The 14,997-nt window shown below is 38.4% G+C and overlaps 1 protein-coding gene across 6 annotated transcripts in view; it reads left to right on the top strand.

Annotated features, from left to right (window-relative positions):
• Positions 1-9,723, top strand: part of EPS15L1 (epidermal growth factor receptor pathway substrate 15 like 1) — a 46,482-nt gene extending 36,759 nt beyond the window's left edge. For 3 of the 6 annotated variants that reach the window (XM_015651756.2, XM_033520162.1, XM_015651755.2), the window contains 2 exons: positions 786-991; positions 5,475-9,723. In XM_015651756.2, the coding sequence (XP_015507242.1) occupies positions 786-991; positions 5,475-5,621 (353 nt within the window). In that variant the 3' untranslated portion in view covers positions 5,622-9,723. Of the gene's footprint in view, positions 1-785; positions 2,199-5,474 lie in introns of those variants that run through there. The other 3 variants (XR_004500362.1, XM_015651760.2, XM_033520160.1) reach the window with 3 other exon arrangements.
• Positions 9,724-14,997: the final 5,274 nt, after the last annotated feature.

Below are 14,997 nucleotides of genomic sequence, written 5' to 3'. Positions count from 1 at the left end.
TTTTTTTTTTTTTAAGGTGGGGTGGGTAGGGGAGAAATATATTTATCTATTTAGTTATTTAACCTCACAAAATAATCTTTTGGCAAGGGGAATTAAAAATCAACCATTGAGGCTTTAATTGCAACAAATGAAATATACACATATTATTTATGAGCATATACAATAATTCCTGTGATTTCATTTGTTTTTGGGGTGGAATATAAGAAGAAACAGTCACCTGCAGAAGGTGAGTTGTGGAGCAAACACCTCAGAGAGAGGTGATTTCTTAATCAGCCTCCTTTTCTTTGTGTATGTGATGGTAGAAGGATAAACCAGTTCCAGGAAAAAAAAGCAGAATGCAGGCATTCTGTAAAGTGACAGCTAAGTTACTCTTTAATCCTATATAACGTGACTTATCTTTAGTGATACACTTTTTTTTTTTATTTTGTCTTCTGTAAAATACCAAGCTTAAACTTGAAATATCTCTAATCCTGGAAAATCAAAATCATACTTGTCAATTTTTTCTGACCAAATGTCTTTAGAATGGGTTTTGTCATTTAAAATCTTGATGGTACTAATATTTTTGTATGTATAAGATAATAAATCCATTTAAATGAAATAACTGTTTTAGATGATATGCACTGAGAAATAACTACCATTATATTTGGTTAAATTTCCACCTGCCCCAAGAAGGATGGATGATGCTAGAGTATATAGCACAGTTTCCTATTTTCAGGGCTTTGCACTGTCCATGGTAAGTAACTTCTCTTTTTCTCCTTTTGTTTTTTTTTTCCTAAACTTTCCAGGTAAAAGTACTCCTGTAAGCCACCTTGGGTCTACAGATTTTCCCAAGCCCCATGATCCATTCCAGCCATTTGGGGCTGACAGCAGTGACCTGTTTCAAAGTAAAAAGGGGTTTGGGGACCCATTTAGTGGAAAAGATCCATTTGCTCCCTCCTCTTCAAGTAAAACTTCTAAAGACTCTTCCTTGGGGTTTGCAGACTTCAGCTCTGTAAGTTAAGTTCCTTGTCTCTGAGCAAACCACTTTCTGCTCTGCTTGCAGCAGTCTCTGTTGGGTTTCTGTCTTACCTGCAAACCTACTGTTCCCTGGCTTCTGTCTCTCAGTACCTTCATGCTGTCCTCATTGTTTTTGTATTAATATTTCTGTAATAAAAAGGCATTATTTCAATAAAAAAGAAGTTTCATACTAAATTTTCAAGGGTTTACGTGCATTTAAATTATTTTAGTACAGTGTGCCTTTACTCTCAAATTCTTTGTAGCAGAATCTGTGTATTGTTTTTGTTGCATGGAGGCTATTTTGTAAACAGATTTTTGGGAGCCAGTGATGTAAAGACTCAAAACCAATTGATGAAAACATTTCTGTAGCAATTTCACCATATCCTAAGAAGCAAATCCTTAAAGGAAAAGTTTCTAATAAGTACTTGTAACTGGTTATGGAGAATGTTCTGACAATCCTGTTGCAACATTTACTGTATATGATGGAATGTGTTCATAGAGAGACACAGATGAGACAGAGATTGAAAATTTAGCTGTTGGATTTTGTTCCTGTTACTGATGTGGTAGAAAAGACAGAGAAAACAAAAAGGTTTCATAGAATCGAGATAGAAAGGTCCACACTGCACTCCAAAAAGACAGAAGGTTTGAAAACAAAGCCAGGTCCCCATTAATTTAAACATATCGGGGTTACCAAAGCCCAACTTTGGTTTTAATGCTGGAATTTGGAACCATTGTAAATGCAATGGTGGTGTGGTTCTTACTGCTTCCATAGTGGATAAAATCTGTCCCATCCACAGCCTCAGGCTTCTTCCTCCTTTCACATGTTTTTGTTCTCTTACATTGCCACGCAGTAAAATTGCAAACTTATTCTGTTCCTTAACTCTGCTGGACACAGGTCACTGTTTAACAAGGGGAGATACTTAAACTGAATCTTTCAGGTTGTTTCTTTTTAATGTTTTGAGGGGAGGGAGGGATCCTAATTATTATTTAATATTAAATGTGTATCACTTTCCTATTTGATATTGTTAGCTGAAGTCATCTGTGCAGACTTTAGTTGGCCTCAGGACTTTAATTTATCACTTCTGAAACGTCAAGTTCAAGATTTGTTGTATGTTTGACCACAGCTAGTTGGATTTGCACAGTTAAATTCTGATTGTATACAAACTGATGACATTCTTAATAAAAATAAGACATTAAACCTGCTTTATCTGAAGTTTCTTCAACAATATCTAATTTCTTCCTGCAAAGAAAGACAAATGATGGAATGGAATGACTGTTACCCAGTTATTGTCATCTTACTTTACATTAAGAAATCCAGACTGTATTTCTTAAGTTAAAATGTGGTTTACTCTGAGTGATTGTATCAAAAGATTAACCAAAATCTCTGGTCCCAATCCTAGTGAGTGCTGCAGGGTCAAATTTGCTGTGCCACCCGGTTCTCAGATCAACTTTAGAAGATAAGGAACAAGTAGGAAAAATGAGATAATGAGCAGTAGCCACTAAATAATTCCCGTTAAATGGCATTTCATCAAATGAAATAAATTTTTAAAATTTGAACTTTAAATTTAAAGTTTTCTGAATTAATTTCTTCTCTTGTAGGGAAAAAAAAACAAAAACAGAAGAAGTGTTGACTGAATTTGGCTGAAAAGACAGATTTAATCCCTTTTCTCCTCAGTTCATGGAGTTTTTTCCTTTTCCATGGCACAATTATGCTGCTACACTTGACAATTCCTAATCCTTCTGTATGATGTTTTGAATGTACCAGTTACCTTGAAATCATTGAGAATACTGTGCTTCTCTTTGCCTCATGGTTGGGAAACTTTGTTCATAATGGAAATGAAAACCAGTCTTACTTTGAGAAGGTTTTTGATATCTAAGTTGAATCCAAGGAATCTGAGAACAGAATCATGTAGAACATGAATAATCAAACAATTTAATTTTTAATTTTAATTCTTGACTGTTGTAAGAAAGAACATGGGAACTTTCATCATTATATTTAGAAGGAAAATCTGGTGCTTTTTTGACACACTGGCAAATTCACGCATCCAGAGTTCGCAGATACTTTCATTGCGCTTAACTTTGTTGTCGTCACTAAATATGATTCATTGGAACAAAACAGTCTTTTGGTAGCTAAGATTTCAGATATTTCTGTGTTCCAGCTGCAGTTTACAGAACAACAAGAAAAGCCACTGTTTTTTTTGCCAACAGAAAGTGCTTACATTTCCAAGAAACAGAACACTTACGAATAAACTTTTTGTCTCAGTACTAGCTGCTAATTCAGTACACACAAGTACTGAAGAAGCTTTTTGAGATTTGATTGGTCTTGCTGCAGTCTGCTGGTTTCCTCATCTATGCCTTGGGTCTGACTGTATTTCTGAAAAAGAAAAGGATGGGTTTAATGCAATTACACGTGTGACATATTTATAGACTTGTTGAAACCTGGACATATGCAATTGTATATGTTATTGTATTAAATTACCTGTAAATAATCCTTTTATAGGCAATCTGTGCAAGAATCTGTGGCACTATTGAACTGTTCTGTACTTATTTCACTACTCACTGTTGAGAGTTATCTCCTGAAAATTGTACTTTGTGCTAATCACGTGTAATAAGGCACATCCAGATTTGTTTCCAATGAATCATTTGCCTATTTTTCCTTTTTATTTTTTCCACTCAGCACTATTAACCACAAAAATATAACTTGTGTCCCATAAACAAGTTATAATTGGGACTCTCATAAACTTTGGAAGCCTTATCCTAGAATGGAAGCTATAGAAGTAAAACTGGTTTCTCAACATTAAAAAAATATCCCAAATAGTTTGACAAAGTGTCTTGTATTTCTGAAAATACTTACAGTTCATTCTCCATCCCAGCTGTTAGACTTACCTGAATTCCTGGACTAAGCAGAGAATTCCTGCTTCCATTTGTGTCTGTACCACTTCTGTTGCATTTCAGTAACATCAAATGCAAAGTTTTTCATCTAAATTTCTATAGCAATGAAAGCAGAGATATTGCATGAAGAAAAGCTTGGGTGTTTTTTGCATCAAATCATCTCAAAGGTCATACTGGGAGAAATAAAAGGAGGAATGATAGGCATCCAGAGGCATGATTAAATTATGAGTAAATGAGAATTGGGCTTGAAATATGGGCTAGAAAATAGGTGGATTGATTTAAAAATATATAAAAAATAATTACCGATACACTGCAGAGTGGAGGAGGAGGAGGCTGGGGTGGGGCCATCACATAGTGTTTGTGCAGCTAGGCAGAGTTTAGCACTGAAGCTTGCATTTTAACACTCAGTTCAATATTTCGAGTCAGTCTGGGCAGGTGTAACTGCATCAGTTTTTGCCATGGCACAGCAGACTTTGCTCAGAGTCACTGTGTCCTGGGCCACAAAGAATTTTTGCAGTATACATCCAGCTGAAATTTTTCTCCTCAAAAAACTCAAATAATATGTTTTCCTGCATGCACACCAAAAAAATCGCCAAAAGAAAAAAAATGGCACAAAGCAGATTTTAGAAGTGGGCTTTAATGCAAACATTTGCATACAGCTGTTCCCATCCTCCTCCTCAGCAAATACTAAAATTAACTGGGAACAGATTATGTTTGCATTTGAAATTGTTATGATTTCAATGAAATAGTTTCAGATTTTCAAAAAGTTCAAACAAGCAAACTTTTGCATCCTTCAATGGTAAATACTAGAAGATAATTTTGGACAAGTTTTGCAGCACTGTACTTGTGTTTTGGGAAGCCCAAACAGGTTTAGGACCTGAATGTTGTAACGGTGATTCTTTTCTTAGTGTTCTCTTCTGAAGTAAATTGGATTCTCTCACATTATTTCTTACTGGTGAAACTCTGTGTATTTTATGAACAGCAACAGAAGCACTTTTGGTAACTTTTGATTTGGTGATAAAACTTCGCACATGTCAGCAGCGTCCAAAATCACTTATCAAACCCCTCACCCTTAGCAGGAACTACTGCAATAAAACTCTCTGTTGTGCAGTTGCACAAGAGCAAGCTATTAGCTTTACCAGGTATTTACCAGATTTTACCAGCTATTTATTCTTAAAAATGGTTGTAGTTGCTGTGCTTCCAAACCATTCATTTCTTTTTTTGTGCTTGTGGAGGGTTTTTTTTGCTGTTCACACACCCGAGTGAGCCAGAGATGCAAGGACTTGCATCCCATGTGGGTTAATTTCCAGGTGCGAGGAGGAAGAAACTAAGCGTATAAACTAAGTAAGGAAGTAAAGAGGAGTTAAAGAGATAAGGGAGGAAATGAAGGAGGAAGAAAATAAGGAAATAAAGGATGAAGTGAGGAAACCAGTGAGTGCATTTCTTTGTCAGTCTAGAACTGCCCTAAGACAGCCTGGTGTACTTGAGCTGTATATTTTAATAATTCTGATTCTTTGTATTTTTTGCATAATTTCTTTGAGCTGGTTGGTAACTTTAATAATTAATTTTCCATTTTCATTTTTTAGTTTGGAAATGAGGAACAGCAGCTGGCCTGGGCAAAGCGAGAGAGTGAAAAAGCAGAGCAGGAAAGACTGGCTCGGTTGCGGAGACAAGAACAAGAAGACCTTGAGTTGGCCATTGCACTCAGTAAGGCTGACATGCCAAACTCTTAAAGAGGGTCTTGGGTTTCACCCTTTTTAAGAGAAACCTTGGAACAAGGCTTTTATAAAAATACTAAATCGTTGGTTTATATTGTGAAAATAATTTTAGTCATCTTCAGATCTAAACAGGACTGGGTGGTTGTGTCCAACCAGGCTCTGTGTGGCTTCTCAAGTGCATAATCAGCAAGAAACACTGTATAAGCTGTATTATATGTTCTAGATAAAATTTATTGCTTGTAAGAAATTTAACGTATAATCCTAAGGTACTGAAAGCTTCTTTATCCAAAACACAAATGTTGCATAGAGTAAACTGCAGCTTGTGAATCTGGTTTTTTATAACCTGAATTCCACTGGGTCTTTCAAGCTGCAGTATGGATTTCAAAGAAAATGTCATAAAAAGATAATATTTACAGAATTAGCCTTCACTTGTTACATCTATTTAATAATTCATGGTAGGCTAATCAGTACTTCTGCATCATCTGTGTGAAAGCATAAATTCATTATTAGATGGTCCCTTTTTATCCAGAAGTTGTGGCTTTTGCAAAAGAATCTGACAATTTATATATGATGGATACAGTGAACTCTGTAAAACAGTACGAATTTGAAGACTCTAGAAATCAGTAGTTCTTCTAATTTAATCATTCATTCACATTGAGTTTAATAATTACATGTGACTAAAAGAGGGAGTTAATTCATTTGTAGTAAATGGGATAAATAATTTAGCAGTTAAATTATGAAGTAAAAATTTGCTTTATTGTATGTAAACAGAATTGCAAGATGGTGATACACATTTGAGTACTGCTTTAATGTGACATCAAAACATCAAGTGGTAGAAAAGTTGCCATGTTTGAGGAGTGCTCACCCCTGCAACTCATTGTACTCTCATTTACTCCAACTCCCAGCACACAGACTAGGTTGTGTTACTCAAGTGACTCTCTGGGACAGTCTCTACCTCTGCTTCTTCAATTCCACCTCTTTGGGGTTACAGATCAAGCAGATTTAGCTGAAATGAAGCCAAGTTGAATCAGATTTTAGTTGCCAAATACACATTCACACATCAGTTCTGGCAGCACTGTCTGGGTTGGCTCTAAAATACAGCTTGCAGTACTCAGACCGGGTAGGAACAGGTTTTATATGCACTGATCACTTCCACCTGGAAAAGAGAACACAGAATGTGTTTGACGTGTCATAGAAAAAATAAGTCTGTGAATTAATTTGCTTCCTAGAAATGCCTTTTCTGATTACAGGAATTCTAAAACTTCAGCTGTGTTTGCCTTGGAATTTTCTGTCTCATAGAGTAGGGATCTAACACAGCATTTTTAAATGTCCTCAGTCTTCTTTCCTGCCCTTTTTTCTCTGGGAATACAAAAGCTTTACATTCTGTGTTTTTACTGATGCGGCCCTTATCTTACAACATTTTCTCTTTTTTTTTTAATGTGGTATTCCTTCATCATCTTTAATGCATTTCTGTTTTTTATGTCCTTGCTTCCTTACTTGTATTTTCATACTACAATGACAGTGCCTGCTCAGTGAATGAAAACAATCTTTCCCTGTTCTGTTTGGATTGCCTTATCCTGGATGCTTTCCTTACACAGAGGAGTCAGATTGGATCGTTTAAAGCATCTTGGTAGTTTTCAGCTCTGAAATGCAGCCAAGATGTGGCATTTGTAGTCTCAGGCTTTTGTGGGGAGGTAGGTGGGTGTGTGGGTGTGCAGGCACACACATCTATCTGTGTTTAGGATGTTATTTTTAAGAGCCACAACAAATGAACAAGGACAGAACACAACATATTGTCTATGCACAGTATTAGCTGTAGGAACCTTAAATTTACTGAAACACTCTTGATTCAAAATGTTGTCACTGCAGCAGAAGAAAACCTAGCTATGATTTCTTGCTTTGTATTTAATATAGTTTTTCATACAAAAAGGAAGATTCCCCACATTCTTTCCCTATGCTGTAACTCAGTGTTTGTGCAATACCTGCACTTGCTTTTTGAGGCAAAACTTTATTGCAAGACATTGCTCTTCTTCCTCCAGACCAGTAAAATTTAAAGCACAAACAGACCTGTTGCTATTTGGGCAGAGAAAATATGTACAATGTAAGATATGGAAAATGTGAATACCCCCAGTGCATATACAGTGTACAGTGAGATCCATATTATTTGCGTCATGTATGTGTGTGTGTATATACATATACATATATATACATATACATATATATATAATTGTATAATGTAATCATAGTGCGTGTATATACTCTACATGTCCACATGCTATATCTGCTATATAGCTCCTTGTGTTGTACATAAAATGTGTATATACAGTGAATATGTAGAATATGCATATATATTCTATATATTAAAGCTTGTGTGTATGTATTAATTTTGTAACCACAGATGGATACAGAATTGGAATCTTTACAGAAATTCAGATTAGCTCATGGCTGTGAGACTTTCAATGTCCCGGTTAAAGAAAAGAAGATAAATGATTTCTAATCAATTTGTGTCAAAATTTCTTTCATTGACATGAAAAACTGTGTTCATTAGCTGTGCCAGGTGTAAGAGAACCCTGGCAGAAAGTAGTAATCATTTGCACTGGATGTAATTTCACATTCTTTTTAGTTTTTAGAGGATCTGTTTAGAATGTAGGCTCAACTGCTCATCTTGCATGTCATCTTTCTTCTCTGGGCTGACGCAATGAATTTTTTCCCATGTTTGCTTGTAGTCTCACTTCCCTCTTTCCTTTTTTCCCCCTTTCTAAAAAGTTTATTTCTAAGGAGCTGTTCCCATACACACACCCCAAACAGTCACAGGCAAAGGTGGGAAACATGTTTTTCTTGTTCCATTCTAGTTAGATTGGTTGCACATAATGGTCATCTGGATTCCAGTTCTGTTTTTCCTCCGTTTCTACCCAAGCTTTTACTTCAGGAGAAATGAATATCCATTGCATGTTTGGCTTAGAGGAAACAGTGGGGGTGATTCCTCTTTCTGCTTAGGTAAATTATTAGACTCTGTGGAACCTTGAGCAATTACTAAGAGTTTAGCAGGGTTTTATGGTGGCAAACATGTTTTATACAGAATATATACTACTGGAATGACTCACGGAAAGCCCTGGATTGCACAGAGCACTGAGGCACAACAGTTAAACAGGACAGATAGACAATTACTCACGTTGAACCTACAAGTGCGGACAGTGCACATAGGACACAGGTATTGAATTACCACGTGACCCTTCACAGAACTGTGTGTTCACATTTGCCTTGAGTGGTTTCCCTCAGTTAACTTCAAATTGTCTTGCTGTAAAACCTCCCAGTCACCCTGCAATAAAAACAGATGCTTGTAAAAGTCATACTTCCACAACAATGCTGTATGAAATATTTTTATAGGCAAATTTTCTTCATGGAACCTCTGCCCTATGAGGGTCATCAATCCTCCTTATATCTTGTTCTATGTACTGTGTTCTCAAAGTGTAGGAAATTCCAAGCTGTGTCTATGTAAGCCTTTTTATTTTTAATTCCCATCTGTGAAATCTGTTGGCACTATTGTAGAAATTATTTTGTCATCTTATGCTCAAAGATAATGCACTTTTCTTGAATTCTTCTTATAATCCTTTTGGGGTTACTATTTCTTCTTTAGTGTTTCTCCATTGAGAAGAATATTTGTTCTGTAGAACCATGGCCCAAGGAGTTTTGGTCCAAGTAGAATTGTTTCTTTCCCTTGTGTAAGAGTTTGATTTCTCCTTTCTTCTGCATTTTATTCCTCCCTCTCAGGAATTTCATTTCTGCTTAATCCTCATTTAGAGCTGGAACTCTGTTGAAGTGAATTGATCTCTGCTGTTAATGATCTAATTGAATTATCTCCCTATACTAGTAGAACAGCCAAGTTTTTTGGTTATGCAAAATATATTTGGTTATATATTGCATCTATGTAGACTTCACAACAACCATCTTTTCTTAGGAAGGAATTTTGCTTGGAGTATGATGGAATCATAAAAGATTTATTTTTAGAGTAGATATGTTAACTGTAATTCATTGACACACCTGTTTGATCAGTTGATATACTGCTCTTTTTACTTGAAAGTTTTATAAATAAAGGCTAATTTGTTATAAAATGGAATTTTTGTTTCTTCCAACTTTTGCCTCTCCCTTTAAATTTCAAAGGAAAGCTTCTAGTGACTGTGGTTTCTTCTGCCATTGCAAGTACAGAGTACTCTTCTAGTGTCCCTTTTAATATATATCATTCTTCAGTCTGACCTGAAAAAGGTGGAAACACAAAGCAGAAACTGCAATGTTGACCTAAATCTGACTAATATCTCCAAGTATGTACATTATTGTGGTTATATTTATCTTTCAAATGTTATAACAAATTGTAAGGTATTTTAATTTTAACCCATCTCATGTGTTTATTGTTTAATATAATAAGAGAAATGTTATTGTTTAATATAATAAATGAAAGTTACTTTTTGGAGCTTTGAGATTTCAGCACTCTTTCTTTACCTTGTTTTTTTGTCCAAAATTTCACAAGTTTTTATTTTACATTCGTGAATCTTGCTTTGAATAACAGTTCTGTTCTCTGCACTGAAATCTTTTTCTTGTTGGCTGGTGCCCTCTGCACTATTTTCCCTCCTGTCCTTCCCTTTCTTCCTTGTCCCAGTCAGATTTGGGCTGAGAAGACCAGTCCCAAATCCAATGCCACAGCCTTTCCAAGCAAATTGTGTGCAGCAATGCTGGATATCCTGGCAATTTACACCAGGAATGCTTGGGGAGATCACTAGAGACAGCCTTTGGCTGGCTGGAAAAACACACCTCACTACTGGGCTGTTCCATTTATTCACTTTGACTCATTCTTCTTCCAGCTGTTCACTGGCTGCTCCTGCTCACCTGGCCAAAGTGAGCAGCAGGTTGCCAAGGCAGGTTTCTATGCAATATTTTTAGTACATTGACATTTTGGAGGATTTGACTGCAGTGTGTGACAGATGAGCACAATTCCCTATCCAATTCTTCTCATGTTGTGCTTCTCATCTCTTATAAAACCATGGCCCAGCGCTCCATGCATTACTCCCACTCAAGTGGTCTGGGGTCTGACATACACAGCATTCTCATCTGTATGCTTTCCCAAATGCTTTCCTTAATCCACGTCATCTGGGCTTAATCTGAAAGGACCCCCCTGTACCCACCATGGCTTAAGAGCCCCTTCACTGAGAAAGGGAGAAAAGCATCACCATTCTGTTCAGGATGTGGAAATTTGACGCTAAAGGCTGTCCAAGGTCTGAACCCAATTGTTAAACCTCAAACACAACTGTAGTATTTATTGACTGAGCCTAAGTATGTCCCAAGCCCAGGTCACCTCTTGGAATTCTGAGCTCCTGGAGTCGTCAGTGCCACCCCTACTCTGGGAGTGCCATCAGGTTTATCTCTGGAATTGCTGAATCTCCCATCTGCTGTATGTGACTGTCAGTGCAGTCACTCTGAGTACCTTTTCCCTCCTGTCTGGTTGGCATTTTTTTTTTACTGTAATGACCACAATTAAAACTTATTGCTGCTGGTGCAGCATCTTTTAAAACTGCTGTAGCCTTCCTAACTGATGAGATTTCACAGGACTCTGCCAGCAGCAAACATATTTCTGCTGTTTAACTTCCATAAAGTTCCTTGATCACAATTTTCAGAATGAAAATGCCCTGTGCTCTCTGCCTATCCCTTGCAACTACAGAAAGAACATCCAAGCACTCTATATCCGTTATTTTTCAATATAATTTAAAATAATTAAGATAACACTTATGCTGTCATTGCACATAGGCTGTAAAAAAGAAGCTGTTGGGATCTGAGGATATTTTTGTGTGTGTTTTGTTTTAAGCCTCAGACTCAGTAGCTATTCACCTGATAAACTAAATGTCACAGATCATATCCCGAATAATATTCCAGATGTTTCTTGGTGACATAATGAGTCAGAACTCCAGGTATGCTCTTTGCTGTAAGAAGTGCAAGAAACCAAAGTAAAAGTGATTTGAAGTGCTACTCTCCTTAGTTATAAACCTGTTAGGTTAGTTCACCTGCAGTTTCTGTGTTGTTGAGGTTTATGCTCATGTCAACAGGCAGAAAACTTCTGATTTGCTAAAAGGACTTACAATGGGAACAGATAAGTGAGCAGGTAACTAATGCTAACAATGTTTACAGAGTAAATGAAAACTTGAAAGCTCTCCTTGTGCTAAGAAAGGAGGTTTTGGTAAAGTTAACTCCTTCATTCTATAAAGCAGTCCTTATGGTTCCTCTTTAGTGTCTGCACTAAATATTACAAGATCAAATAATTGTGGCTGAATAATCAGACCTCAAGAGAGTAAATGAAATATATTTTCTACCAAACAAATTTTGGAGAAATCTGCATCCTTTGTGTGCTGCAAGTGGAAGGTGCTGATTTGTGGCAGGGGCTGCTCCCAATCTCAGCTGAAGTGATAGGAAATGGTTGTTCAGGATCAAATTATACAGAGCTTTAAGGAGTCTCTGGGAATCAATGCATTGAACTAGTTACCTCCAGGGCTTGTGAATTGAGCATGGTTATATGCTTTAGGTTACTAGTGTTTGGCTTGTAAACAAATTATTTTTCCAAATTAAGTGGGAAACATGTATCCGCCAGAGCCTGGGCCATGGCAGAGGAGCAGCTGCAGTGCCAGGGTTCAAAGCTCTGACTGCTTCACTCACAGCACGTAGGACGTATCTTGAGATGGCGGGAACTGGGGCAGACCCAGCTGAGAGCAGCTGCTTTGAAGACACCAAGGAATTTTAAGGTTTGTAGATGCCACCAAGTGTGGTGGCAAGGTTTTGGATTTTGCTAGTTACCATAGCAATGGCTACATGATTTTGTTGTAGTTTTATCTAAATATAGCAAAATAAATTGCTAGAGCTTGGGGCTCTGGCTTTGAAAATTCAATTTAAGCAAAGCCTTACAGCTACTCTGTTAGAGGTGCACAAAATAGCTTAAGAAACCACAGAGCGTCTACCACAGAAAACCACAGAACCACACAATCCTATAATTTGAAGCATGGACAAAATTATTTTGGCATTCTTGTGGATGGAAGACCAAAGTTTAGAGCCAGTCGATATTTTCAGGCAGTTTGTAAATGGCTGTGAGTAACCAAGGGCTCTCACAGGTTGAAATGCCCCGTCCTGCATGAGGTGAGCCATGTCCAGCACTAAAGTTTCAGCTCTCCCAGATGTGATTAGCTACAAAACTGAATCTAAAATAAACTTACAGAAAAGCCAGAGGGTTTCTAGTCCACCCTTCCACTTTAGGGCTAAAAAAAGAGATTTGAAAGCCTGCTGGCTTGCTGAGTGCTGGTTGCCCACAGGGTGCTGGTGCGGTGCTGGACTGTTTCACAGGGCACTGCTGCGGTACTACGATGGTGCTGGTTGTGTGCAGGCTGATGTTGGCTGTACACAGTGTGCTGGGGTGGTGGTGCTGAGCTCTTTCACAGGGTGCTAGTGTGGTGCTGGTAGGCACAGTGTGCTGGTGTGGTGCTCTTGTTGTGATGGGGTGGTGCTGGGCTGTTTCACAGGGCCTGGTGTGGTGCTGGAGTGGTGCTGGTATGCTGCTGGGTGAGCACAGGGCACCGTGTCACCTTTGAGAGCCAAAAGGCGACTGAGCGAAGCAGCCCTGCAGCGGCTGGACCTGGCCCCACTCTGGGCTCTTTCAGAATTACAGTGTGTTCTGACAGTGAGGTCCCATCTCAGAGGAGCTTAACTGAATCAGGTCAGCAGGTGAGGAAAAACCATTTTCAGCAGTGTGAAACACAATGCTCTGAAACTTTGAAACACGGGATGATCCGACTTTGAGCAGTGACTGCTCTGGATGGTACCTGAGTTTGGCAATATTTACGAAAGTTTTCACTACGATCATTGTGCAGGATTTGCTTGTTTCTGCACTTAACCTGCTCTAACTTACCTCACAATCTATATTAAAATAGGAAGCCCATAGCTGTAGTATCTTATATAATATGTGTGAAAATCTTGTTTTCAATGGACTCTACATTTCCCCCCATCAGGTTTAACTACAGTAGTTTTTTTCCTTTCCCTGGTATGTCAAAATCGAATCCAGGATAGCTGCAGGTTGTGGTTGCTGGATGCTCCCTGGGAGGCCGATGGTTAATAGGACAAAATTACTTAAGAGATCAGTGACAACCTGATGGTCAATTATCAGAAGATGCAGAACATTCTTGGTTTCCTGCTGACTGGGGGGAGGCTTGGTAGATTACTGGAATTGCAGCAACATATCTCTGGATGTACTGATTTAAAACAATTAAAGAAATAAAAAAGAAGAGAGTTGACAATTACTCATAATGGAATGTGAGAAGAATGAGATCAGCATCTCTTTTTTTTCTGCTACAAGATGATCTCAAGATTCAAGAACGTGCAGTTTCCTGTAAAGACCACACAGCAATTATCACAGATGCTCTCCCTTAAACAATGACAAGAAAGTTTATTGTAAACTTTTATTAGTGCTTTGTCCCCATATCCCTTCCCACTTTCAGAGGACTGACTTTATATATTTTTATATGAAGTCTTTTATATTTATATGTGAGGATTCCTCTGCTCTATTTTCAGTTGAGTCACAAATCAAAAAACTCAGAGAGCACCACCTGCTCCTCTTTCCACATCTCCGCTGCTCATCAGGATCTGATCGCTATTTGGTAACACACTATCAGGCAGATACCAACTGTCTTATCTGAAGACTTTTTAGTGAGCAGGAGCAGAGGCAGCAGAGGTGATAACTCTCCCAGCCAGACTCTTCCCTGGAGCAAAGGCAGATTTGGATGCTCCCATGCTGAGGCACTGGAGGAGGAGGAGGAGGGGGGGGGGGACCCAATGTGGTGGGTGCTGCAGAGTAGCCATATGAGGGTTTTTGAAGGGTTGGTGACTTTTGGCATTTATTTCTGCACAAAGGCCCTGAGCAGCACACAATGCCTTTGTGTCACTCACTAGCTGCAGCTGACTTGAAATCACAGAATCCCAGAATGGTTTGGGTTAGAAAGGAGCTTAAAGTCCATCATGTTCTACCCCCTGCCATGGGCAGGGACACCTTCCACTAGATTCTGTTGCTCCAAGCCCCATCCAAGCTGGCGTTGAACATTTACAGGGATGAAGCAGTCACAATTTCTCTGGGAATCATATTCCAGTCCCTCACCACCCTCATAGGGAAGAATTTCTTTCCAATGTCCCACCTAACCCTGCCCCTCGGCAGTGTGAAGATATTCCCTCTTGTCTTGTCACTTCAGCCCTTGTCCAAAGTGCGTCTCCAGCTCTCTTGGAGCCCCTTTAGGCACTGGAAGGGGCTCTGAGGTCTCCTTGGAGCCCTCTTTTCCAGGCTGAAGATTTGGAAGAAAACTCCAGAGGTGAGGAG

This window comes from Parus major, chromosome 28, assembly GCF_001522545.3.
Source record: "Parus major isolate Abel chromosome 28, Parus_major1.1, whole genome shotgun sequence".
Taxonomy (NCBI): Eukaryota; Metazoa; Chordata; class Aves; order Passeriformes; family Paridae; genus Parus; species Parus major.
Note: the sequence above shows the minus strand (reverse complement) of the source record. Positions and strands in the feature narration are given on the sequence as shown.